The 25,744-nt window shown below is 38.2% G+C and overlaps 1 protein-coding gene across 1 annotated transcript in view; it reads left to right on the top strand.

The window, feature by feature from the left end:
* The window catches only part of POLA1 (DNA polymerase alpha 1, catalytic subunit), a 183,966-nt gene that overhangs the window by 913 nt on the left and 157,309 nt on the right, over positions 1-25,744 (top strand). Inside the window, 18 exon segments of the mRNA XM_053935948.1 lie at positions 648-772; positions 1,727-1,823; positions 2,309-2,389; positions 3,156-3,271; positions 3,522-3,584; positions 5,027-5,125; positions 5,993-6,188; positions 6,410-6,587; positions 7,449-7,627; positions 11,003-11,115; positions 11,575-11,691; positions 18,551-18,625; positions 18,990-19,128; positions 20,200-20,357; positions 21,636-21,720; positions 22,484-22,545; positions 23,281-23,370; positions 24,929-25,045. Of these exon segments, the coding sequence (XP_053791923.1) occupies positions 648-772; positions 1,727-1,823; positions 2,309-2,389; positions 3,156-3,271; positions 3,522-3,584; positions 5,027-5,125; positions 5,993-6,188; positions 6,410-6,587; positions 7,449-7,627; positions 11,003-11,115; positions 11,575-11,691; positions 18,551-18,625; positions 18,990-19,128; positions 20,200-20,357; positions 21,636-21,720; positions 22,484-22,545; positions 23,281-23,370; positions 24,929-25,045 (2,090 nt within the window).

Genomic DNA, 25,744 nt, shown 5'->3' with positions numbered 1-25,744 from the left:
TGGGCTGCTTGTTTGCTTTTAGAAGTTGGATGGAGTCCGTTTGTTCCCTCTGGTCAGATAGTTGTTCCTTCCCCAAATTAAGAGAAAGAAAAAAGGTCTGAAGAAGTAGAAAGCATCTTGCTGGGGAGAGCATTTGGAAGGGAAGGAAGTGGAAGAGGAAATGAGCTGTCAGCTGTCAACAGATTTCTAGTTTGTCTCAATCTGGTCACACTCAAACGTTGTGGAAACCGCCTAAAAACATCACTGCTTTGTAGCAGTGTAGGCCTTCTCTAAGTCTGGCATTCCTGAGTTGTCATGGAGACATGCAAAATAAAAGGAGCTGGAAATTCCCAAGGAGGTGTAGAGGGGGTGGATCTCTTACAGGGAAAGGCTGATGAGATTTGAGAGGTGCTTTGGAAATCTAGGTGGTAGCTTCACGCTGAATGTGGGCTGGCGTGAGAGGGCTGTTTGAGCTCCCTGTCAGGCCATGCCCTCAGTGTCATTACAGAATTGGCTTAGGAAGAGCCATCTGTGTCTGTGCTTTTAGCCAAGGAGGTTTTGGTTTTAAGCATAACTGCAGTCATCTATTAATGCATTACTGAACACTTAAGTACCAAAGCTAACAGCTCATTGTTAAACTAATTTCTCTTGTTTTTAATTAATTACAGCTATGAGTGAGTCTGGAAGTTTTGCAGCATCACGTTCTAGACGTGAGAGGAAGAATAGAAGAGGCCAGCAAGAAGCACTTGAACGTCTGAAAAAAGCCAAAGCTGGGGAAAAATTAAAATATGAGGTGAAAATTCCTCATCTTTTCTTCTGAAAAGAAACTTAATCACCATTTATAGATATGTAAGAGTTAGAGGAAACAAAATAAGCCTTTCAGATCAGCTTTTATGTTTTTAATAGTGTATGTTTTTCTGAGTGTAGCTGTAGTTTTCTGCTTTCTAATGTAATTTATTTGTTTCTTTCTGTTTTCACACCTAACCCAGTTTTGTTAACTGCAAGTGAAATATGCCTGCCATTGCTTGAGAAGTATGCTACAGGGAAGGACCAATTTTTAAAATTGCATAATTAATGTTATGATAGGCAGTACTTTTTTTAAAATCTCAAATTATATTAAACTTTAATTTCAGAGCTTTACATGACTGAAATCCATTAATATTGATATGCTATGTTTCCACAAAGAGACCACAATTTAAGTGGTGGAACTGAAATCTGGCAGTGTAACATTGATACTGTAACATTGTCCAATGGTGGTACCAACAGGAAGTGACTTCCTCATTGAGGTGAATAAATGTAAAGTAACCAGAAGTCCGTAGATCATTAACATGCAAATTTTCTCTGAGTGCTCTGCTTGGGTACATCAAATCCCTTTCCTTTTCACTGAGCTCAGATTGGTGTTTGATAGGAGAGCCAAGGCCAGAAGTCTCCAGTGCTAGGCTTTTTATTTTTAAAAAAAAATTTTGGTAATGAAATGAGCAATAAAACAAGTATTTTTAAAATTAAATCTCTGCCAGTGCTTTGGTAGATTTTGAGTTTCAGTATACTGTAATAATTTTAAAAATTGATAACTTGTCTTTTATCACTGCCAAAAAAGAAACTTAATGAATAACTGTGTTTATGAGTTGTGAACAGTGTAGCAGTGTAGGAACCCTATGTGCATTTTTGGGAACTTTTATATTCTGACTGATGATCTACAGTATTGATGGTATGGAAACTGTTAATCCTCAGTATACCTTAACTGTAGGTTGAGGAGTTCACGGGTATTTATGATGAAATAGATGAGGATGAATACTCCAAGATGGTCAGAGACCGTCAGGATGATGACTGGATTGTTGATGATGGTAAGTTAAGATTAATTTGGAGAGTTATTTTGGTTCTAGTGTTATAATTCAATTAGGCTTCATAATGCTCATTGCTTTGAGGTAAGTTACTGTTAGTACAGTCTTAAAATTTGTTTTAGGAGACAAGAGAAAGGCATTCTTTTAATAGAAATTAATCTTGGATTGTTCTCATAGTAGTCTGTTAGGATGATAATGAAGATATTTTTCCATGAAGACCTGATGTTGAAATTTTATTTCCAGTTACTAGTGTTACAGTTTTACAAAAAAAAAAAGTACTGTTATGGATCATTTCTAATTAAACATGTAAGAATATATTTAGTCTAATAGAAGATATAGAAGATACAGCTGAGAGTGCTGTAGTGTTTAATATTTGCTTTTGTAACTTTTGCTCTATATTAAAGGGGGGGAAATGTTTTAATATGTAAAAAATTCAGGAATATCAGAAGACAGAATTTAAACTGCAATTTTTAATTAATTTTCTACAGATGGGATAGGTTATGTAGAAGATGGAAGGGAAATCTTTGATGAAGATCTGGATGATGATGCTCTCATTTCCAATAAGAAAGGTAACTTGCATGTGACCACTGAAGACTGTCTCCCGGGGTCTTTTAAAAGGTACCCAAAATGGGCAACTTCCTGTCATCAGTAAATGTGGTAAATGGCCAAATGACAGATTACTTGCAGCTCTGTCATTCAGTCCTGTGGATTTTATTCAGCCCCAGTGATGCAGAGGATGGAGGCTCACAAATTGAGGTCACATCACTGTTAACTGCTTCAGCACCACTGGGGCACTGCTGCTCAGTGTTCTGTGGAATGGGGATTCACTTCTAGAAAAAATGCATCTGGGAAGTCTTGGTTTTCAAAGCCAGCGCCTAAAAGATGTGTGGTTTTTCTTGACCACTAAAATACTTATATACTTGTAAGAATCTAGGATTATATGGTTTTCCCAATTTTTTAATGGAATCTAGTGGCAAACTGAGAAACTGAGTCCGATGTTGAGAATCCAAGCCTAGTGTCAAACTCCTGGACACTATTTTTTTTTTCTCCCCTGGAAATGCTTCCATGTGAAGTATCTTTGTCCTTTTTCTGGAGCATGCAAAAGGCGTCTCTGACGTGACTATGAAAGACAGGGTGATGAGAAGGTTTTTCATTTTTTGTGTGTGCATGACGGCTGCTACAAAGCTGAAAGATGACTAGGCTTCATTTCAGCCAGAAGTGTAAAGGTAGAAGAAGCAGACTACCTTGGCTGTCTGTCGCTGCTAATAACTGGACCTCTAAACACTGAACTTTTCTTATGTAAAATTCACAATTTTTAATTTTTTGTTTTGGTAGGAAGAGGTGGCAAAACATCTACAATTGATAAAAGGAACGTGAAGAAATCTGTAGTGTCAAAGCCAAACACAATTAAATCTATGTTTATGGCCAGTGCTGGGAAGAAAAACACAGATGTAAGTTTTTACATTTTTGAATTTAAATATTTCTGACTTGTTCACAGTTTTAGTAGGAGTGGAGTAAGCCAAAGGCTCATTTTAATTTCTTGTGTCAAGCAAGACAAACTTCTATTATGATCCCTTGTGTCTGGAGCATTTCTGAAAATACTGTATATGTTTTGTGGAAATCCTTTAGTCATTTACTGCTGTTCTCCTGATTGGGTTTGCCCATATAACTGAGAACTGTTTGGCTAATCTTACCTTATAGAAAACTGTGGACCTGTCCAAGGATGATTTACTTGGGGATATTCTTCAAGATATTAGTGCTGAAGTAAGTATGTTAATAAAATCTGTTGGAAACAGCCTTAATCCATTAATTTGTCATGGAACATACCAAGGAAATACAGGTTTTTTGTGAAACTAGACAATCTAAGACGGATTTTATCCATAGCACATCTCATTGATTTGTTCCACGTATGTGTGCTGTCTGCCTGTTGTCTCCACCGTGCAGATGTTGCATGACTGCATTGCTTGATAATGCAATACCTCTATCACCTGATTACAGATGGTTTATATCAAGATGATGTGGAGCCTGTTCTAATGCAGCCTTCAGGGTTTTAGTCACTGTGGAGTGAAAGAGGACTTGGCTGCCTCTGAATTGTGTGCTGTATATGTCACCACACTTCAGTCAGGGAGCTGTAGGACATCTCCATTCTGACCTGTATGGAGGAGCTGAGGGAGCAGTGTTTCAGCAGGTGATGTAACCTGAACCTCTGACTGCCTCCTGCTTCCCATGATTTACTGCAGAGAACCAGGTTAGCACTCCCTTGGAGGCAGGAGTGCAGGGCGGCTGCTGTGACAGGGTTGGACTGTCTCAAATACGTGATGCCCTTTTAGCAAGATTTCTTAAAACCAAAAGGATTGTTCACCTCTAAATGTCGAAACTGCTGTAGCGGTGGGATACTGAGGTGGAATATGCTGAACCATAATAAGCTTAACATGTTTTTTCAGCCCAGTAAAGGGTATAGGATGTCCCAATGTAAAGTTATTCTCTTAGTTTTGTGTTCTTACTATTTTACTCCTCCTTATGACACCTGATTGAGGCTATAAAACCCCCCATGACTAAAACCGCCCCCGCTTCCCCCGGTATCATTAAGGAATTGCAATTTAATGCTGCCAAATTTGTGGAACATTGATTAGGGAAAAGAATGTTAATTACACTATGGCTTCTATTTACTGAAATACTAGTTAGGTACTTTTTTTTTTCTTTTTTTGTTGTTTGTTTTGTAAAATTTCTTTTGTTATTAGCTGTCGATAAGGTTACATATAAAATATCTGTACATGTAAATAGGTTAAAATGTGTTTTCCTCTAGTGGAACCGTAGTGAAAGAGCACTTCAGCCTTTCATGAGGCATGCATCTTCAATACTACTGCTTCAGCAGACATGAAAAACAACACAAATTATTCTGATACTTGTTCAATAAAGGCACAGTTAGCTATTGAAATTCCCACTGTTTGAAAACTGTTTCATTTACTGCTGGCAGTTTTTCTCAGATTATTTCCTCTCTGAAAAAAATCTAGTGTGTGTCTTCATGGGCTGATTGCTCAGGTAACATTATTTTATGGGCTGGGTTTCATATCAGGAGGTGTTTTCTTCATCAATCAAAAATATTGGTGTCCCTCTTTCTCATTGATGGAAAATGCTACTAACCAAGGCAAAAGAAAACACTTAACAACTCCTTTTGTCACTTTCTCTATTCTTTCAAAATTCAGACAGTTCAGCTAAGTCCACCACCAGTTATAATGTTGAAAAGGAAAAGATCTTCTGGAGTACCACTCAATCCTTTCTCTGTCCAGTCCCAAACTTCTAAGGTAAAGGGGAAAAGAAAAAAACGTTCTCATTATTAATAAGCGCTAATCTGTGTTTTTGTTGATTTGACTACTGTTGACTTTTGTTTCTCCTCCTGGAAATGAATTTTCTCCTAAGCTTCCATAGCAGTGTTAGAGTGTAACTTCGTTCCTTTTTCTGCATTGCCTTTCATGTGAACACATAAACAGTACAATTAGTTTTGTGTCTGTAGTATAGTAGGAGTTTGTAGCTGGTACATTTGACAGGTGAAGCTGTTGTTACAATGTTCAGTGCATCACAGGAAGGTGAATTTCTGCTCTCTTTTCCAAAGAGTAGAAAAGACTCTTGTGGCAAGGAGAGGAGGATGGGAGGTGAAATAAGCAGCAGTGTGGAAAAGGATAAGAAACCAATCATTTGCAGAAATGGAAAACAAACGGATAATTGAAGCTATGGATAGAAGTTTGCCCTAGTGGAAGGTTTTGGAGTGAGAGGAGGATGGGCTGCTAAGGATGGAAGGCTAGCATTTTGTTAGGATTTCTGGTAAATAGAAAGGACTTTATAGCTGGAAATACAGAGAGATGGTAATGGTCTGTTGAAGGAAAATGGAGTAGCGTAGATACATCTGATTGGTGAAACCTTCTGTGACATCAACTCTTATGTTGAAAATAATCACCAGTGCTACTTATCTTAACAGTTGTGTTCAAAACTAGAAGCAATTGGAAAAAAATGGGGAGATGTAATAAGAGAGAATCATGGTGCAAAATATGTGGAACTTTTCCTCTACCCCTGGTTACTAGATCTGCAAATAGCAAGTGAAAGGTTTTCTTGTTTATTTTTTTCTTCTTTGCTTTTACATGATAATTTTAACTCATGGTGGAAATGTTTTTCAGGTAATCACCCCTATATCAAAGAAAGCTCCTGCTCATGTCAGAAAGGAAACTCTTCCTCCAGCTTCATTGCATCCTAAGCACCCCAGTTGTACAGCAAAATCTGTCAGACTCTCTGAAAATGAGGACACCAAGCATGTGCAAAAACCTATAGAAAATGAGGGAATAATGAAGGCAGTAGGAGAGAAAGCTACTAAAGGTATCAAAAGTAAATGAAAACCCAATTCTGAAAACACTTTAAATATGGTATAGTAGTTTTAAAACACTTGTTAAATTATACTAGTTTAGATAGAACAAAGTATCATATTTAAGCTATCAATACTGCATATTATGGTCCTGCTTATAGTGTGCTGTCTCTGCGTACTGCTATAGTACACAGTGTGTCATTTTGATGATTCAAGCCTTAAGTTCTACCTGCAGCACTTCCAGATGATGATCAGGGAATGATGGATTTTGATGAGGAGGACTTTGATGAACCTATGGAAGCAGAGCATGTGGAAAATATACCTGAGACAGCTGAAAGTTTGAAAAGAGACAGTGAAATTGAGAAGAAAGAGACAGAGCAGCTAGAATCAGAGAAGAAAGAGACATCTGTCTTGTAAGAATCTCTTTTGCTTCTTTTTTTTTCTTCCACTAAGTTTCCTTTAACCTTAGATTTAGCTTCATATTTGTCTTTGCCAAAGGGATAATTGTGATGTAGACAGAATGCTGTGCAATGCTTTTTTTTTCGTAGTTACATTAAGAATAGTAACATGCTGATAGCTACTTAATTGAAAAATATTTGATGTTTTTGGGATCTAGTATGTGACAACATGTATTTCAGCACACTGAGGTGACTCAATGGGTTGAATAGTGAACTTCGATGTCAGTAAGCAAAACCAAGGAATTTCTAACAATACTTTAAGTGAATCTGAAAGTATTTTGTAATAGATGTAGGTAAAAGTTTTGTTGCTAAAAGTAATGGTGAACAACTATATCTTTGGAAATTGGAAAAAGGGTGGGCTTTTCCTTGTTTTTGGGGTTTTTTAAAAAATTGTTTGGAAAATCTTGAATCATATGTTTCCATAACAAAATACTTCAAACTGTAAAATAATTGAATGGTGAAAAAGACCTAAACCTCTAATGACTGGAGGGGTAGCTGTGTTGAAATAATCTGTTGTTCCCACTAAGCAACTTGTATAGACGGATAGATGTATTTGATATTGACCAAGGCTGAAATACCAGATGACTGATTTTTCAAAACCTGTGTATGGTATATCAAGGGCCTATACTTAAATGTGGGTTTCTGTCTTTGTCACTCCATCCCTCTTTCCAGAAGAAACCCAGCTGTTGGGAGTGTTGCTTGATAGTGGAAAGAGAAACAAAAGGTAGAAGAATATAGGCCTGCAAAAAAGCAAAATGGTGATTATAGCAAAGGCACAGTTTTAATTGTTTTTCTATTCTTCTGCAAAACCTGCAGAAGTTGTTCTCTCCCAGGTCTCTCATGTTGGGACAGAATTGATGAGGATGAAGTTGATCTAGTAGCAGCAGAAGTTCAACTGGACCCCAATCTCCTTCCACTTGTGAATGGGGAAAGCGATGATCAAGTCTTAAGATTTTATTGGCTGGATGCTTACGAAGATCAGTTCAGTCAGCCAGGTAACTGTTCAGTTAAAGGTAGAACATGCTAATCTGATTCTTTTTGTTCAGATTTTCTTTTTTGAAAATTGGGGTTTTCAGACTTGACTGAATTACATCCAGTTGCCCTGTGTCTCTGTGCTCTAAGATGTTAATCTCTTGTTTTTCTGTACCTCTGTACAGAAGAGGTAGAACAGGGCCTGTGACTGGGAGAAGAATGTCATCTCTTGGCCTAGTATAGAGGTAGGGAAAGGACTTACTAGCACTGTTCAGTGTTGGTGACCCACTGTCTCTCTTAAAATTTTATACACTCCAGGAGCAAGCTGAAGTTGTTAATTTCTTGATCAGTGATGCAGCAACTGAGCATGCTTTCCTGTTATTGGAAAAGTAACTCAAAATTCATGTGGATGAATAAAAAGCCTGTACTATAGCAGTTGCATGATTTTATACAAAGGAAAGGTATGTCTGTCAAGGGAGGAAGGTGGTCAGAAAAATACGAGGTCTGTTATGTATTTCTTATCCCCTAATCAACTATTTATTGTCTTTGAATTAAGATTGCTAGCTCTCGTAATCTTCAAATTGCGTCATTCTGATCTCAGCTCTTACAAAACAATTTGTGTTCATATCTGTTCTGAGCACTTCCCATCCATCCCCTCATTTCATCACCAGCTCTAGGATATTGGGATTCTAATTTGTGCTTCATGTGTGTTTACCAGAAGGTTCTTTCACATGTTGTTGGAGGTTTTATTCAGGTGAAGCTGTAAGTATTGAGTCAGATACATTTCTTTGTTAACACCTTTTGTTGTGAGTTGGGATGTCAAACTTAAATATGAGACTGTACTGGGCTGAACAGCTTGGTGATGGGAGTGGTAATAATCATAGATATCTTGATGAAATCAATGGCTCTAATATAAAATTGCTACTTATAAGGAACCCGCTATTGTTATTTTTCCTTTTTTTTTGTCTTTTAAGTCAGTGATTGCTGAATGGAACATAATTATGAAAAGATTTCTGTTCCTCGCATGCAAGGAGTGTTCTCTTCTCATTATGACTTTTTCAGGATTGAATAATAAAGACTGCACCTGTTTTCAATTAGTAATGTAGAAGGGAAAATTTTGATATTGCTTTTTGTTTAACATTTTCATGATCTTTGTTTGTGCCTCATTTACTGTGATGTCAAATGCATTGCCTGAAGAGTAAATACTATAGCATAATCATAAGACTCTTTGAAATTTAATGATTTTTTGGAGGCTTACTTTTCATAATTCCCTTTATGATCTTAGGCAGAGAACTCAAGAATTGTGATCCTATTAACATTTTAAAGAAATAACGAATAAAACCTGCCCTTATTTTTTCCCCTCTGCAAGACATTTTCCCTGTATCTTGACTTTGCTTACCTTTTGATTCATTTAGTAGCATGATCTTTCTTTTCACAGACTTCGATTTATAAGCTTTATTCATTTTTTCTTTATTTATGCTTTCCATAGTCTTGCAGGGGATAGGGCCTGATATCTGTCTGATTTTTTTTTTTTTTTTTATTTTGCATGAAATTTCTCTGAAAACTCTTTGAAGTTAGTTCTGCTTTTACTGTCTGTGGGGGTGGTAGTGTGTGTCAGTGTTCAACTGGATGATCTCAAAAGGTTCCTTCCATTCTAAATTAATCTAATTCTGTGAAGTCTGATAATTAAGACCACTTATTTGTCCGTGCTAGAGTTGACAGAAGTTTGTCTTTGCAATCCAGGCAGCTTTTTACCCTATCTTTGATTGGCTCATGTAGCCTTCTTTCTACTCCCCTGCTTATATGTACTCCTCTGACAGATTAACTACTCCATGCTCTTAATATTTCCAGCTGTTCAAGCAGTCAGCTGCTGTTTTGTGGTCTCTCTCACAGTTTCATCTTTCTGTATGATACAAACCTATCTGAGGTGGGTTTTTTTTATCCCTTAACAAAAAAGTAAAAGATTGCTGGGGACAAGAATTCACCTTCCCTGTCACTTAGATCTGCAATTGGAGTTCTTTCTCGATACTTCTATTCAAACTGTCTAAATCTTCAAGATTGCCTCTGTATTAAAATTTCTTAAGATACTTTGTGCAGCTGAAACTTGTATCCTTGCTCTCATCATCTTCAAAACTGTGGCATTCTCTGTCCTTGACAAAAGTAGTCTTGTTCACATCTATTCCAAGCACTCAGAAAATGATTTTTCATAGCCTGTCACTTTGACTCTGTCATCCATCTTAGTGCATCTTCACTGATTTATCTTTGATCTAATGGAGTAAGAAAGGTGCCTTTATGTCTGATAGATCTGCTGGCAAAGATAAATTATAACTCTTAACCAAGGACTTGTTTGTGCATTGCCAGGCCAAGGAGAAATGCATATTCTATGCATGAAACCCTGTTTCTGAGACAGTCTCAGCATAGATATTTCTGTTTTCATCAATAGTAGTATGCTGTAGGAAGAGTGTCTTCCATATAATTAGATTCCAAATTATTTGGAGCTTGAAGGGAACCTGGTAAAGCCAGGTTTCTGAGTTGTACTTGGAAGGTTTTTGTACTTGTAATTTGCAAACTGTTTGTGACAGTTGGGTGGTTTGGTACTGTGTTATTTTTAAGTTTGACATAATTTGATTAGCAGTTTGCAGCATTTTGTTCTATTGCAAAGATCTCTGGGCTCAAAGATGTGCATGTAATGTAATGACATTGTCCACAGTGAAGTCAGTTGCCACTAGTCCTGCTCTGTATAATCTTTCTGAGTGTCGACCGTGGTTACGACTGCTGTTTTGGCACTCAGGATTCTTAGGAATGTCATGCATCTTTTGGTGTCCTCATTTGTTAAAAATAGTCGCTTGAAAGCCGATCAGCTTCTAGTTGTTGTCTTCAGAATGTTTTTCTATGGGTTTTATTGGTTATTGAGTCTTGATCTCAGGGTACTGAAGTGTAGGGGAGTCAATTGTACTGGTCTAGCTGAAGAGTGAAAAACTGGAGATAACATATTAGAGGTTGATTGACAGCATAGGCATTCTCATAATCTTCAGCTTTCACTGACATCTCTCTCCTTCCTCCCTCTCTCTGGGGATTATCAAACTAATATAGGCAGCAATGGAATATCAGAACAAAATTTTGAGACTGGCTGTGTAATGCCATTTTGGATTTTACATACCAGGTGTTACTATAGCAATGGAGGTAGAGACATGAAGAATGATACAGGTGTCTGTTTGTAAAGCTGGTGTTTAAAGCAATTTAGAATGCGCTGATACATTGGAAAGATTTGTTGTTCAACAACCTAACACAGCAATGGTTGTGTTTCAATGCAAGAACACATCATAAGCTGCTTCAAGCAAGATTAGAAATGATTAATTTTAAAATTGCATATTGAATTCTTTGCCCTTCTCCCTTAGGTGTGGTATTTTTGTTTGGCAAAGTTTGGATCGAATCTGCAACCACCTATGTCAGCTGTTGTGTGACAGTGAAAAATATTGAGAGAACTGTTTATCTGCTGCCACGTGAAACAGTAAGTGTGTGATTTTTAAGCGTGTCAAACATAAGTACCTTTCATTCTGCTTATGGCAGGTTAGGAGTTTAGCTTATGGAAGCTGTTGGAAGCCAGTGTTGTCTGATGTAGGTGATAAAGTTAAAAACAATGTGTACACTGTATCACACGTGAACTGCACAGTAGAGCCCTGTGACTTCCCCTGACCCTAACTAACAACTGCATTCAAATTTTTACCCTTAGACTTGCTGTTTTGCAAATAAAGTGGTTTTAAGTATTACTGGAAAACTTCATGCTTTTTAAACATTCTGTTTCAAGTAATATTTTCTAAATTTGTGATTTCTTGGCTGATTGCATTTTAGTTCTTCCTAAAAAAAGAGATACAGGATTCATAATAGCAAAGTAAAATTCAACTTCTTGTTCAACTTATTGTCTGCTGACATTTTTGTTAATTTGTAAAACCTCACTTCTGTTTTTGAGGAAATCGACCTATCTACTGGTAAAGAGACAGAGACTCCAGTAACTATAATGAGTGTTTTCAAGGAATTTAATGACACCATTTCACCAAAGTACAAGATCATGAAGTTCAAATCCAAGGTTTGTTTGCAAGCATCCTATTTGATTGTTTTCTGTTGTTCTGGTTTGTAAGGTGGGAAGGCTGTTGAAACACTCTCCAGGGAGGGAGGTTGTGCCAAAATGCAATTATATAACTCCTGACATGTGTAAATTTACCTGCTTGTAAAAACCATCCAAAATACCTATATTCCTTTAAGAATGGTAAATCTGCAGCATGGTTGTTCCACCAGAAGTTTAAACAATGCTTTTGTATGTACTCACTCATTACCTTCTTTAAAACTGGGTTGAGTGTCAGACTGGCTTGCTAAGCTGTTTTTGAGAATGCAGAACAGATAGAAGTTCTGATACCTAAAGCCTTAGTAACAGCTCATGTTGTCAGAGTTTAAAATGAATGATTGTATTGTTCAGCAGATAAATCAGTACTCTGGGATTACACTGTCTTTGCATTTGACCAGACATCTTAATGAACTTTATCTCTTGGCATGTCTCATCCTTCTTCTCACCCTTGCAGATTTATCTTTTTAGAATGCATGCTGTTCAGAGTGTGGATTGTCATAGTGTAGCTGTGCAGGAGGTAACAAGTGAGGACTGTCATTCAGTCTTGAAAGCTGTTCTGTGCTTACAGTTATGGGCAATAGGCTTAAAGTGTTATTTTGCTCAACAAATCTTTAAAATGACATTGGAAAAACGAAATGTTGCTATAATGGAAACTTTGCACATAAATTAATATAATACTTGTCACAAGTCTGCAGGAAAAGAGGTGATACTGTTGAGAATGTTGCAGATTTGGACTGAATTAGTTTGCTAGTGTCAGAGCCTTATTGTCCACTTACATAGACCACTTGTCTTTTACAGAGGAGGGCAGAAGTGGGAAGCTTGGGTGGGGAAATGTGGCAAAATATTCAAGTTAGGGGAAAAATCTGTTCTCACTGAAGTACTCAGAAAAGTTTGTATTTCTTGAAGTAACATGTCATTAGTCTGGCAAAGCTGATTTTCATTAGTTATAACTTTTCCTCATCCCAGCAATCTTGTAATTTTACAGGATTCATTCCTGAATAGTTAATCAGCAAGTGAGATGACAAGTAAAAATGCAGGAAGAATGGAATTTAACAATATGTAAATGAGGGAAAATAAAAACAGTTTGTGTGGTATTTCAGGTTGGAAAGATTCTCAGGAGGTCATCTCATCCAAAGGTAGCTAGAGTAATTCTGAAAGTTTAAGTTGTTAAAGTGAAAATGTAAGCAGTGTTTCTCAAATAGCAAAGTCATGCAAGACAGGACATCTTTTCAGCAACTTGTAGCTTAGAGTGTTAGTTCAGGGAAAATGGATGTGACATCTGTAAAACCTTTTTTTTTTTTTGCTCTAGCATATTTTCTCTCTCAAAACTCTGATGTAAATTTACATTTTTTCACTTTTCTGTTATTTCTCATGTATAGTTGATTATAACATAACTACATGTGGGATCAGGTGTAAATTTACTCTGAAAGGAGTAAATTTACTCTGAAAGGAGTAAATTTGACAATAGTTAAAAAACAAGTTGCTGATAGCTCACTGTTCAAAAATCCTTTCAGGAATGAGGGAGAGAACTCAAAAACAATTTTTCATTAGAAGAGAGGAGTACTCTTGTACTCTAGAAAGAAAAGAGGGAGAAAGGTCTCAAAAGATGCAGATCTGCTTACATAATCTTGGGAAACCCCCATCTTTTCCATGGTGTGCCAAGTGAGAATAATGTGAATGAGGTAATAGAGTAATGTAGTTGAACATTCAAAGATGGCTCTTAAAAATCAAGGTAAAACCTGTCAAATTTTTACTGAGCTTACACAGAACTCAGGGCAAAAGACCCAACAGTCTTGTCTGGGTGCACGGCTGCAGTACATGTGGAGTCCTTGGATGTAACATAGGAGTGGGGAAGTGGGAGCAGTAAGACTGTTGAGATATTCCCTTAAATATTGTAACACTTGATCACCCTCATTAAAGGGTGAAAGGAAAGAGGAAAGATTAACTCAAGTGACTACAGGTACAAAAGATGGCAATTAGAAGGATGAGACAAAAGGACAGTTATACCAGAGATGACTGTGAAAGAGATTTAATATTTTTTAGCTAGTAAAGTGAAGAATAATGATAAGACCTGTTTGCTCTCTAGAAACATTAAAAGGGGATGAGCAGCCAGAGAACTATTTAAAGGAGAGTTTTAGCAAAAGAGTGAATTTGTAATTATTAATTCATGAATAAATTAGGCAGGATAGTTGGCACAGGGAAGCTCTGAAATAACCTACCAGAATTGTTTCTGAACAGTAAGATTTCAAATTATTTTGAATTAGGGTTAGGGTTAAGTAAACTGAGTTTTATTAAAAGGATAATAGCTATCCAGCTTTATTTTGCTTGTGTAATTTTCTGCTAATTTGATAGTTACTGCATTCTGGGAGGGTTTAATGAGAACTGGAGATAGTAGGAAGGTGTGACAGTAGTCATATGGGAGGTAAGAGAAAGGACAGGATAGTACAGCAGGGCTGTTACTGGGGTTCTTGGAGGAGTATTCAAAGATAGTATTACAGTAACTCAGATATTCCAGATTACACAAAATTGACTGTGAACAAGTGGCACCAAATCTGGCCAGGCTTACACCTCTGCAGCAGGGAGGCTTTGTGCTCTCTGCAAGATAATTGTAGAAGTAATGGGGTTGTCCCATTACTGTGCCCTCTTTTTCTTCTGTTCCTCCTGGAGATACCTGAATTTGCCTGGTTATATACCTGAGTCTGTTTTTCACAAGGAGCCATCAACCTCCTTTTCATTGTACTCACACCACCAGAGACAGGGTGTTGTTACACAGTCCTTGCATCTGTGTGTCCGTAGGGGTGTGCAGGGCTCTTGAACTGAAATGCTGTTTTGTGGCATTCATCTAAATGCGTGCTCCAAAGAAGTGATCTTCACCCAGCTGTGACTCTATGTGGTAAAGAGCTAATGTGCTTTAGAAGATCTACCATGCTTTGTGATGTGCAGCCAGTGGTTCAGTGCTGTGTTGTTGAGGGTTCTTGTTTTGAAAGACTTCAAACAAATGGCTGTGCTGCTCAGGTGAGACTTGTGAGCAGTGCATTCAGAGTAACATGAAGTCTCAGTGTTTGCATAGTACTGTGAAACTGAAAACCACTCTTCTTCCATCATTAGCTGGAAATCAGAAAGCTTACTGACATCCCTGCCATGCACCCAGAGTTCTTTTATTCAGAATATCCCTTTTTGTGATGATGTGGAGACACTGAGACAGGTTGTTCTCTTGGCCTTGCCAGCACCCAACTTTGTCCCTTTGAACACACTTAAGCCGTATAATTTCCTGCTGCACCTGCTGCTAATTGTAGCTTCAATGGGTTGCACTGCTGCCAAGTTAGCAAGTCTTCACAAATCAATTTGAAAGCAGCCTTACTCCACTTAGGAACTTAGCAGCTAATCACTGCTGCTCATTTCTGCTCTCTGAAGGGCCACTTGAAGGGCAGATTATTCTGCAGCAAGCATTCATTCAGTGAGTTATGACCAGACGCTCGTGTAATTGAGCTGAGCTCTGTGGAATAACGCAGATGAAACACTACAGCAGACTATTTTTATACTATGTTCATCCTGCGTTTGCAACAAGAACTTGTTTGAAGCCTGAGAGGTTTTTATTAAAATTAAAAAAAGAGGAGGGGGAGCACCAGTGATACGTGCTAAAAGCAGTGCATTGCCATGTCTTATGTCACAGCTCTGATCTGCTTGTGTTAGGTGCTGCTGTGGCTCAGCAGTTCAGATTTACATTTGCATGGTAATTTGCAATGCTGATCTGGCTTCATGGTGGTGCTCTTCCATCAAGTTATGTTACACTTGTGTTTCCATGAAACTGTTGATGCCATAGTAGTTTCTGGGTTTGTCTGACTCCTATTTATAGCAGAGGTCCCTCTCCTCTCCTGCCTGGGCTTTGCAGCCTTACACCTGCAGTAGCACATGAAGTAACAAGCTTCACTGGCTCTTGTAGCACCCTCAGGGAACTATTGCTGATGATACTGATTTAAGGAAAAAATCCCCAGCCATCCAACCCCCAAACCAAATAACTTCAAGTTTCCCTAACTGTGCATGTACTTTGTTAATTTTAAAATTTTATTCCCATTTATGGTGATTTTGCTTTTTCTTATTAAACTTTCTCTAGTGGCATATTATGCTGAGTCTTGTGTAGAAAGTGGTGAACACTGCAGTATCCAGTGAGAAATGTGATTTTTAATTTAAGGTGCCTCTAGGAATTCCTGTAATAAAGTAATGTGCTAGCATAGTTATAATATAATAACAACAGTATGTAACAGTGATGCAGATGGTTTGTAAAGTACTACAGGGCAGAACACACATATGACATGGTAGAGCATGGCATTTCAGCAGGTGCCAGAGCACGGTTGCCCAGGATATTGTAATAATTTGGAAAATGAAAGTAGTTATTCTTAGAAACTGACAAGCTGTGTTGTAGAAAATTGTTATTGTTCTTGAGGAAAGCAGAAGTGATACTTAACTTCAGGCTTCTTTAACTGTCTTAGTTAGAGATACATAAACAAATTGGACTACTTTCTAGTGAAACCTAAGTCACTTAAAATGAAAAATACTGTAGTGTCACAGAAATGATCTGCTGTGAGCATGTGATAAAAGCTGGCAGATGGTTGGGAAATCATCTCTCTTAGGTTCCGCTCTGAAGTGCTGGTACACAAAACCTGCAGTTTAAAGGGAGATGTGTGCAGTTACAGGGATACAGTCTGGCTGGGATCATAGACATATGGTGGGATAGGATGTGGTTAAGACAGGCTGGGATAGCAAGGAGGGGGAAGCCCTTTTGTGTATCAGGGCAGTGGGAATGCATGGAATGCATGAAGGTGGGCAAAGAGCTGGTCAGGATTAGAGGATGGATTAATGTAAGGGACATCATGGTGGAGAAAGGAAAGCCAAATCCCACCTGGAGCTGGGTCTGGTGAGGGAGATGTAGACCAGTAGGAAAGGCTGCTGTAGGTACAGGCAGACTAGGAGAAAAGTGCTGCTGACAGGGACTGGAGATGTGGTGACAGAGGTCATAGAATAAGCTGGGGTAATACATGTCTTCTTCACCTTGGTCTTCACTGCTTAGTCTAGCTTTTAGCAGTCTCTGATGGCCAATATACCAGAAATAAAGCCTGAAGCAAAGAAGACTTGTCCTCAGAGGGGGAGGATCAGGTTAGGGCACATTTAAACAAGTTGTACAGATAAAGGCACGTGGGATCTGATGGGATGCACCCCTGTGTGCAGAGGGAGCTCGCCAATGTCAGAAGGTGCTTGGGAGTGTTTGGTGTGGGTTCACAGGGGGAAAATGGTGCTTCACCAAGCTGGTAGCCTTCTGGGAAGAGATGGACTGCTTTGGTGGACAAGGGGAGTGCACTGACTGTTGTTTATCTTGACTTTAGTAAGGCTGTCAATGCTGCCTACCATAGCATCCTCACAGACAAATGATGAAGTGGGGGCTAGTGAAGTGGGCAAGAGGGGTGGACTGAAAACCAGCTGCCCTGTGGGGCTCAAAGTTGTGATCACTGGCACAAAATCCAGGTGGAGGCCAGACCTTAGAGCTGTACCCCAAGGATTGATACTGGATCCAGTCCTGCTGAGCGTCCTGTTAATGATTTGGGTGGTTGCATGGAGCACACACAGAGCAAGTCTGCAGACAGTACAAAACCAGGAGAGGCTGATATGCCAGATGGATGTGCTGTCAAAGGAATTTTGGCAGGCTAGATATATCTTATGACCTACAGGAATCCCATCAAATACAAAAAAAAGGAAATGGTCCTGTATGAGGACTGGAATAACCTCAGGCACTAGTACATGATGGCTAACAGGCTGGAAAGCAGCCTTGGAGGAAAGGACCTGCTCATCTTGGTACATATGAGGTTGGACAAGAGCCAACCATGTAGCCTTGGGGAAAAGACTGCTGTGGGCATTACCAGCAAGTGTCAAGAGCTGGTTCTTTCCCCTTTGCAGCCCTGGTGAGCACCTGTGGAGTGCTGTGTTCAGCTGAGCTCCTCTGTGTGGGGAATAATGTGTGCTACTGGAACAAATCCAGAATAGGACCACAAAGATAGTTACAGGGCCTGGAGCATCTGTCATGTGAGGAGAGGCTGAGAAACCTGGGACTGCTCAGCCCGCAGAAGAGAAGGTTCAGGGTGAGGGACTGGCAGTGCAAATCTTTTAATCGTTTATAAATGTTTGATAAGCATGAGTAAAGATGACTGGCAGACTTCTGACTGGTGCCCAAGAGCAGCAGATAGCATCTGAAACATGTGAAATTTATCAGAACCTGAATCACTGCTTTACTGTAAGGGAGATCAAGCACTGGCACAGGTTGCCTAGAGAGGCTGTGGAGTCTCCATCCTTGGGGATATTAATATCTGGCTGGAGAGAGCCCTGAGCAACACACTGTGATTCACCCAGCTCTGAGCAGGCAGCTGGACTAGACAATGCCTGGAGAGTCCTTTCCATCTCAGCCATTTTGGGATTTTGCAGCGATCTGCAGGCACCAATTCTCATGAGTATGTCTGAAACCTGTGAATTTCAAGAATATTTCTGCGTTTGCCTAACTACTAGGTGGTTTTTTTGGTAGTGGTTAGTATACTTGCAAGTCAATCCTTTAAAACTCTTTATGGTAAGGAAACATCTAGAGATTAAAAACAGCCACTAAAATATTCTTACTGTTTTCAGCTGGTTATAATGAGTTGCAGAATTGGTAATACATGATCAAGCCCATGATATTTGAAATGTGTGTTTTGCCTGCCCTTTTTTTCTTTAGCTTTCTTATTGGACAGAATGAATATTCAATCGGGAGATAGTGAAAATATAATACTTTTCTTTTATATAGAAAGTGGAAAAATACTACGCTTTTGAGATTCCAGATGTACCAGCAAAATCTGAATACCTAGAAGTTAAATATTCAGTGAGTATAATTAATCTGATAAAATACCATACCTTGTTTTTTTATCTAATTAAGTTTACAATGTGAGCAGTTTTGGTATTAAAATGGTCATTGAACACTGTAGTCTTGGCTGATGTATCCAGTGTGGATGAAGAACTTAAACTTCAGTGTGTTTTTATATTTCTGTCCTGATTTTTAAGTGGAGCCTATAGTGTAATTTCCTCAATTACTGTAAGGTATTATGGGTTAGGGCTTTGCTTGTGGGAGATGACAATGATTTCAGTACTGTGTCATTTTGTTAAGGTGCTGTCTGAATATGGTGTGTCAACCTTGAAGACTTCTGTGGTGTGAAATGACTGACTCCCTGCTCTTTGTTACTTGTTAGGCTGAATGCCCTCGGCTTCCCCAAGATCTGAAGGGACAAACATTCTCACATGTCTTTGGAACCAACACCTCTAGCCTGGAACTTCTCTTGATGAATCAGAAGATCAAAGGACCGTGCTGGCTGGAAATAAAAAATCCACGTATGGTGGTTTGCATGTGAAATACCTGGTTACTAGGAAACACATACAATTATAGATTGGAGGGGAGGGGAGATTTAAATTTTACAGATGAATTATTGTTTTGTACATTAACCTTGCCACTCATTGGTTTAATTTTCATTATCTATTTCATTAACCTTGCAACTTACTGGTTTAATTTTCATTATCTAGTACAAATTTTAAGTTATTCTTCCTTTTTTGGAGTGACAAATATCCATATAAAGTTGTGCACTGTACAGATGAGATTATAACTTCTAATGCCTGTGAGAGGGAAATGTGCAGTGCTTAGCAGTTGCTGTTTGATGCATACCCTAATGCCATGTATATGGAGCTAAACTTACTTGATTTGAAAATGATGCATCTTTCTGCTCTTGATAACTTAAGATTTGGGTTTTTTTCTGCAAATATGTATTTTTGAGAACAAATGGCTGCTGGATGGGTTTTTTTTGTTTGTGAATTAGGTTTTTATTTATTTTTTCTTGACACTTGGAAAATTTGTGGTGTGGAGCTGTTTTAGTTTTAAATCCTTTCTGCCTCATGATTGGCATGTAGCACTTAGAGGTGGTCATGCTGCTTTATTTTGGCTTGGTGAGAGCCCTTTATTCAGTGTGTGCTGCATATTCCCATGAACATAGGGATGTTGATCATACTGGACAAAAGCTGCATCTCCTTGCAGTCTCCTTGGGGCACTTCCAGTGTAGAACTGACTGTGTGAATGCTGACACCAGGGGGATTCTCCTCTTCAGCAGCTCGCTCAGTTACTGACAGAACTGACACCAGTACAGATGACTCTGTGTAAAGCTTCCTGAAGTATTTTTTGGGTTATGCAGACCTTGATCCAAATATTCTCTTCTCATTTGGTGTTGAAGAGCTCCTGCTGACTGGGAAGTCAGAGCCCAGGGAGTTACCAAAAATTGGGCAGGATTAGTGTGGGTCTTGGACTACCCCACCAGGAGAGAACATTTGAAGGATGTGCTCAGTGCAGCAATGCCATCAGAGAAGCCTTTTCTGTGGTTCCCAGAAGAATGGAGGTGATTTGTGTTGTTTCCTCAGAGCCTTCAAATCCGCCAGTCAGCTGGTGTAAAGTGGAGGCTGTGGCCGTGAAGCCTGGCTTGGTGAATGTGGTTAAAGATCTTTCTCCTCCTCCTCCTCTGGTGGTCATGTCCTTCAGCATGAAGACCATTCAGAACCCAAAGACTCACCAGAATGAGGTAAGTAATCTGCTCTCATTTTGGTTTGATTATGTTCTTTGACATATGCTAAAAGTTTCCTAAGCTTGGAAGACCCTCATAAAACATGTTTTAAATATATTTACTGTTGAAAAGTTTCTCTGCCCTGGGCTTTTCAAAGAAATTTTTACTGGCTCTAGCTCTTCCTAGGGGGCATGCTTGGTGAGAATGTTTACTGTGACAGTGGATCCTATGTATGTTTTCAAGCCTTCTGTTTTGTTTGTTGTGCCTCATAAGTTATACTGCCCCAGCACAGCTGTTAATGGAATAGTATTAATTAATTAACTAAGCTAGAGCTAATCATAGGTTATAGATAAAATAACCAGGGCTTTTCTGCTAATAAAACTTACTTTAAAATGAGAATTTGGTCCTGATCTTAGAGCACCTGCTATTCTGCTGTAAGATCTTTCCTCAGAAAGGAGGAGAGATGTAGGTGGCCACTCTCAGTTGTGGTCTGCAGACCACAATGTGTACTTAGGCACTTTTTTTTAAACATAACTCTCATTAACATGAGAAGAGATTTAGTATTCAAATAGGATAAGACAGTTGTTTCTGGCTAATTGAATTGAAGACTAATAGGTTGGCAAATTTTTCAAGCAAAATTATTCCTCGTGGTAAGCTACATTTTTTTTTTTGTGGAAGTATGGAAAATAAGTGGTTTCTGGCCAAAGTAACAGAACATACACAAGGTACTGACAGGACTCTTCTTGCCAAGATGCTTTAAAGCTTTTCTGCTTTGTTTTCTGTTGGGTTTTCCTGCTCAGTGCCTGGGGAGCCAGGACGTCCTGCCAGCAAAGCAGTCAAAAGCATCATTAAAGCTACTGGCTCCCAAACACTAAACCTCTTGGCTTCTTGGCAGTGTTGACTGCTTGCTTAGGGGCAGCCATTCCTGAGGCAAGGCTTCTCTGCCCTGCTTACATCTTCCCTGCACTCCATGGGGAATCCTTTACATTGTGGGGTCTGGTCAGATTCAGGACAAAAACTGATAAAAGCAGAAGTTTTCTAAAGTGAATTATTTTTTCTCTCAAATTTATAATAATTTAGGAGCAAGTACTATTTTATTTCCTTGAGATCAATTGATAACTTTCTTCTTTTCGACTATTTGTAGTTGGAATTAAAATAAGAAAGATCTGGTGGAGAAACAAGAGAAAAGAGATGAGGAACTCTTAAAAAAAAAAAAAGATGGAAGAAATAAGTATGAATAGTAGTCATGCTTATTTGTGCTTATGAAGTTGTGTGTTCTGTATTTCCTTGGTATAGGTTGTGGCTCTTGCAGCTCTGGTTCATCAGAAATTTCCTCTGGATAAGGCTCCACCTCAGCCTCCTTTTCAAACACATTTCTGTGGTATGTATTTGGAAGAGTTTAAGTAGAAAAAATATTTATTCCATTTTTTTTTTCTTCTGTTTCTTTTTTTTGTTTGGGGGGGAGGCTTAATATTAATTTATTTATTTAAATTTTTATTTCTTTCTGTCACTACAACAATAATGGCCTAAAATAAACAACTGAGAAAATTTCAACTCCCAGACAGGATTTTCTCCCTATTTTTAACTTCACTGGTTACTGACTTTTTATCAAAAACTTTATTTAAAAAAATCTTAATTTGAGATGATGCCAAGTAACCCTGCTCTATATAGTTTCCTGTAATTTTTATTGGTTTTACTCCAGCTTTCTCTGCCCATTAATTTGGACCATTTATTTACTGTCACTTTAATTATTTTTCTGTTCAGTTCTTCTGAACAGAATTATTTATAAACAAATTTTCTTAAAGGGGAAAAAAAAATCTTATAGCAGTGTCGTTGCAGTAATAGCAGCTAAACCTTGAGATTCAGACACTGACTGGAAGTCATGAAGTGTTGAATACTTGTGAGAGGAAGTCTTCAGGAGCTGTGGTCCATAGTTTTAATGTCCAATGATAACCTCAAATATGACTGATTCAGATTTGTTAAAGCTTTAGTAATTACTTGGTTATCTTAAAGACAGTATTCACTTAAAGCTGCTGTTTCAGAATCAGAGGTCAGTTTTCTCAGCTCACTTGGTTGTGAATGGGTGCTTGTGGGAAGGGTACAATTAGGAACTTGTGTGTAAATACAAATATCACTTTTTGCAGCTGTTTCCAAACCGAGTGATTGCATTTTTCCTTATGACTTCAAAGAAGCCGTTAAAAAGAAGGTAATTTCATTTTGTTACTCTTCCGATTGCAGTACCTTATAGAATATGAACTTCACTGTGCTTTTGGTAAGTGGTGAAGAGAAACAGTTGAATGAATGGAATGATTATTTAGTTAGTTTTCCACTCTTCAAACTTAAATCCAGGTATTTATTCTGTGTTACTTGTAAAAAAGTCGTTGTGTGATTCAGTACTGCTGCTAATTGTGCTCTTAAAATAGACAGAATGTTAGACCAGGAGAGTTGGAAAGATTGTGCAAAGAGGCTAAAATTGTGGTTAATTTTCATCATACCTGACTCTGTACTCGTAGTAAACTGGGAGAATTTGTTTCTTCTTTTATTGGAGGGTAAAGTCTGTCAAAATTTATCAGATGTCCTTTCTAAAGGGTGGTGGGAGAGCTGACAGAGTAATAAAGTAACTTAGTTTTGTTTTTCCTCTATTTCTGTGTGATCTTAAAGTCTGTGAGTGAAAGATGCATATGGAGCATTTTCCTGGTGTGCTTAATTCTTATGAGGCTCTTAAAATATCACACCTGCATTCAAAAGCAGAATGGGAAAAAGCCTCTGAGAAAAGCTTTCCAATGTCTTTGGGAGTGAGGGAAAAAATCTTTGAATTACAGAAGGAAAAGCACAACTCTGTGGTGCTTTGTTATTGTCTTGTAACTGGTAGGGGAGAGGAGATGCTTCCATTTTAAACTTATTGGGTCATTGAAATCAGGTGCTCTCTTGCTCCTTTTAGAATGCTAAAATAGAGATTGCTGCAACAGAGAGAACACTGCTGGGATTTTTCCTTGCAAAGATTCACAAAATTGACCCAGACGTTGTTGTGGTGAGTAGTTCTGAGACTTTGAGAGTTAAATTAAAGCATATTGTCAGTTGGTCAGCTTTGTTCGTTTTCTTTTGTCCCCTTAGAGGCTTTTTAATGCTTGTCTTAGACTGCCTTATGAATTGAGTTTGCTTATGAGACAGCAGGTATATTTTGATACAAAGATGATACAGAATTTTCTCTGACAGCATTTTATACATACTATTATTTCCCATAATAGCTAAAATAGGCAGTATTTTCACAATACCTGGAACAAGTTTGGGTTTTTTTTTTTCTTTACTCAGAAAGACAAAACACAACAAAACCCCCTGATTTTCTAGAAAAATGGGAACTCTTGGTATACTTAAGATTCTGTTGCAATTCAGATGCTCATATAATTTGTGTTTATGCTGCAAATCAAAATAACCATCTATACAAATCCATGAAATCTGAGAAAAGTTTTGCAATAAGCATTCTTATGTTTTCTCCTGTTTTAGCAGCTGAAGGTTTAGTATAATTACTAATTTTCTTTTTTTTTTGTTATGTTTAATTAATGTGCAGTACTAACTTCCACGTAATAAAATTCTGAAGACAATTTGAAGTTGGTTTTACGTCTGAGGTTGATTACATACAACTTGTTAGATCATATGTATTTACCTAACTTCTGTAGGTAGATACAAATAATTAAGTGATGGGAATATGATGAAATGAGCAGTCGATGCCTGATGTTTTCAGCTCACTGCAGCTGGTATCCAGTGTTTGCCCTATGACCTAAGCTTCCTGGTGCCTGTGGCAAGGGATCAGAAGACATACTACAGCCTCTGGCTTAAAATTGAAGATGCCAAGAGCAGGGGTGTGAGAGCTCCTATCCTGAAAACAGCAGAGCTGTGTTAGTGCAATTTAATTTCCACCTGGTTTAATTAGTGCTGTTGAAATGCTGCTCCCATCTTAAGGAGCTGCTTCTACAGCACAGTCTTGAATTGCACAGAGGTACCTGTGCTGGAGTGGACCTGCAGTTCCTGGTGACTGGCTCATGTTCCTCAGGGTAGCATTTTGCTTTCAGCTGAGGGTACAGACCAGTGTCATCAATGCACTTAGCACTGTTTAAAATATTGCTGGAGTGCTTTGATATGTAAATATTGCTTGCAAGGTGTTCCTATCCAGAACAGCTTGTTCCTGTTGTACCATCAAAGGAAAAAAAAATAGTGTTTTGATGCCACTGTTGTGACTTTCACAGGTGGAGAAAAAAGGAATTACTCTTAAGTTTATATGCTGCATGAAGAATGTTGTAGATTTTTCTGGAAAGCTTTAAATCCTAATCTCTGGTATCAAAGGATGAAGCTGTGTGTGCTATGAGCCAGTTACAGAGCTGATTTTGGTATTCTACTGAACAGCATTGTTAGTGTTAAGACTAATGAGTACTGTTGATGAACGTTCTCTTAGAAAGTGCTTTCTACAAGAGAGATAATGCCATCAATTAGTTGGAAAAAATCACAAAGGGCAAAGGAATACTGAGTGTATGAAAGTAAGTCTTTCAATTTGCATTTGTTGTAACCTTTTTTGTTGTTTTTTCTGCTTCAAGGGTCATAATATTTATGGATTTGATCTGGAAGTGCTGCTTCAAAGAATTAATTTGTGCAAAGTCCCTCACTGGTCCAAGATAGGTCGACTGAGGAGGTCTAATATGCCAAAGCTTGGGGTAATAAGATTGCTTAAGTCTTTTAAGCCCCTTTATGTTGCATGTGATTAAAAATGAATTAGTTTTTCTGAGGAATTGTAAATGTGACACTGATGTATTTTGACTGTTGGTCATGCTGAATTTTGTGGGTCCCAGATCAGAAATTAAGAGTGTTTATATGACTTTTATTACAGTAATAGGATAAACTGATTTTCAAGTTAGGCTAATTTAGTTTACTTATCTCAACTAGATGATAGTAATGACAGATTAATTGCAATAGTCTTTACTGTAACTGTCTTTGTCTGCTGTAACTGTAAAATGAGAAAAAGCAATTTGGATTGATGGGTGAATCATCCCGTAGAGGGCTGCTAAGCTAATAATTCTGTAGTTCTTATTACATATTTGTTCAGAGGACAATGTCTGAATCTTGAAGTGCTGAACATGGCTCTGTTCTTGCCTGTTCCTGTCCTTCCTAGAGGCCAAGTTGGGTATTTCTGTGTGGTTCTGTGACTTTTTCATCCTGCTGTTATTACAAAAAGTATCCTTGGAAGAAAGACAAAATCCGCATCCAGGTTCTTGTTGGGGCTATTCTAATGATAGAAGGAAAAAAAAAAATAAAAGCATGTTAGTTTAAGAGTTAAGATATAACCAGTAGTGAAAGTTGAGTATCTATTTCTTAATATCTGCATACAGTGAAAGATACCATGGATTCCTTTAGGG

Source organism: Vidua chalybeata, chromosome 2 (genome assembly GCF_026979565.1).
Source record: "Vidua chalybeata isolate OUT-0048 chromosome 2, bVidCha1 merged haplotype, whole genome shotgun sequence".
Classification (NCBI taxonomy): Eukaryota; Metazoa; Chordata; class Aves; order Passeriformes; family Viduidae; genus Vidua; species Vidua chalybeata.
This window is presented reverse-complemented; position numbering and strand designations above follow the sequence as displayed.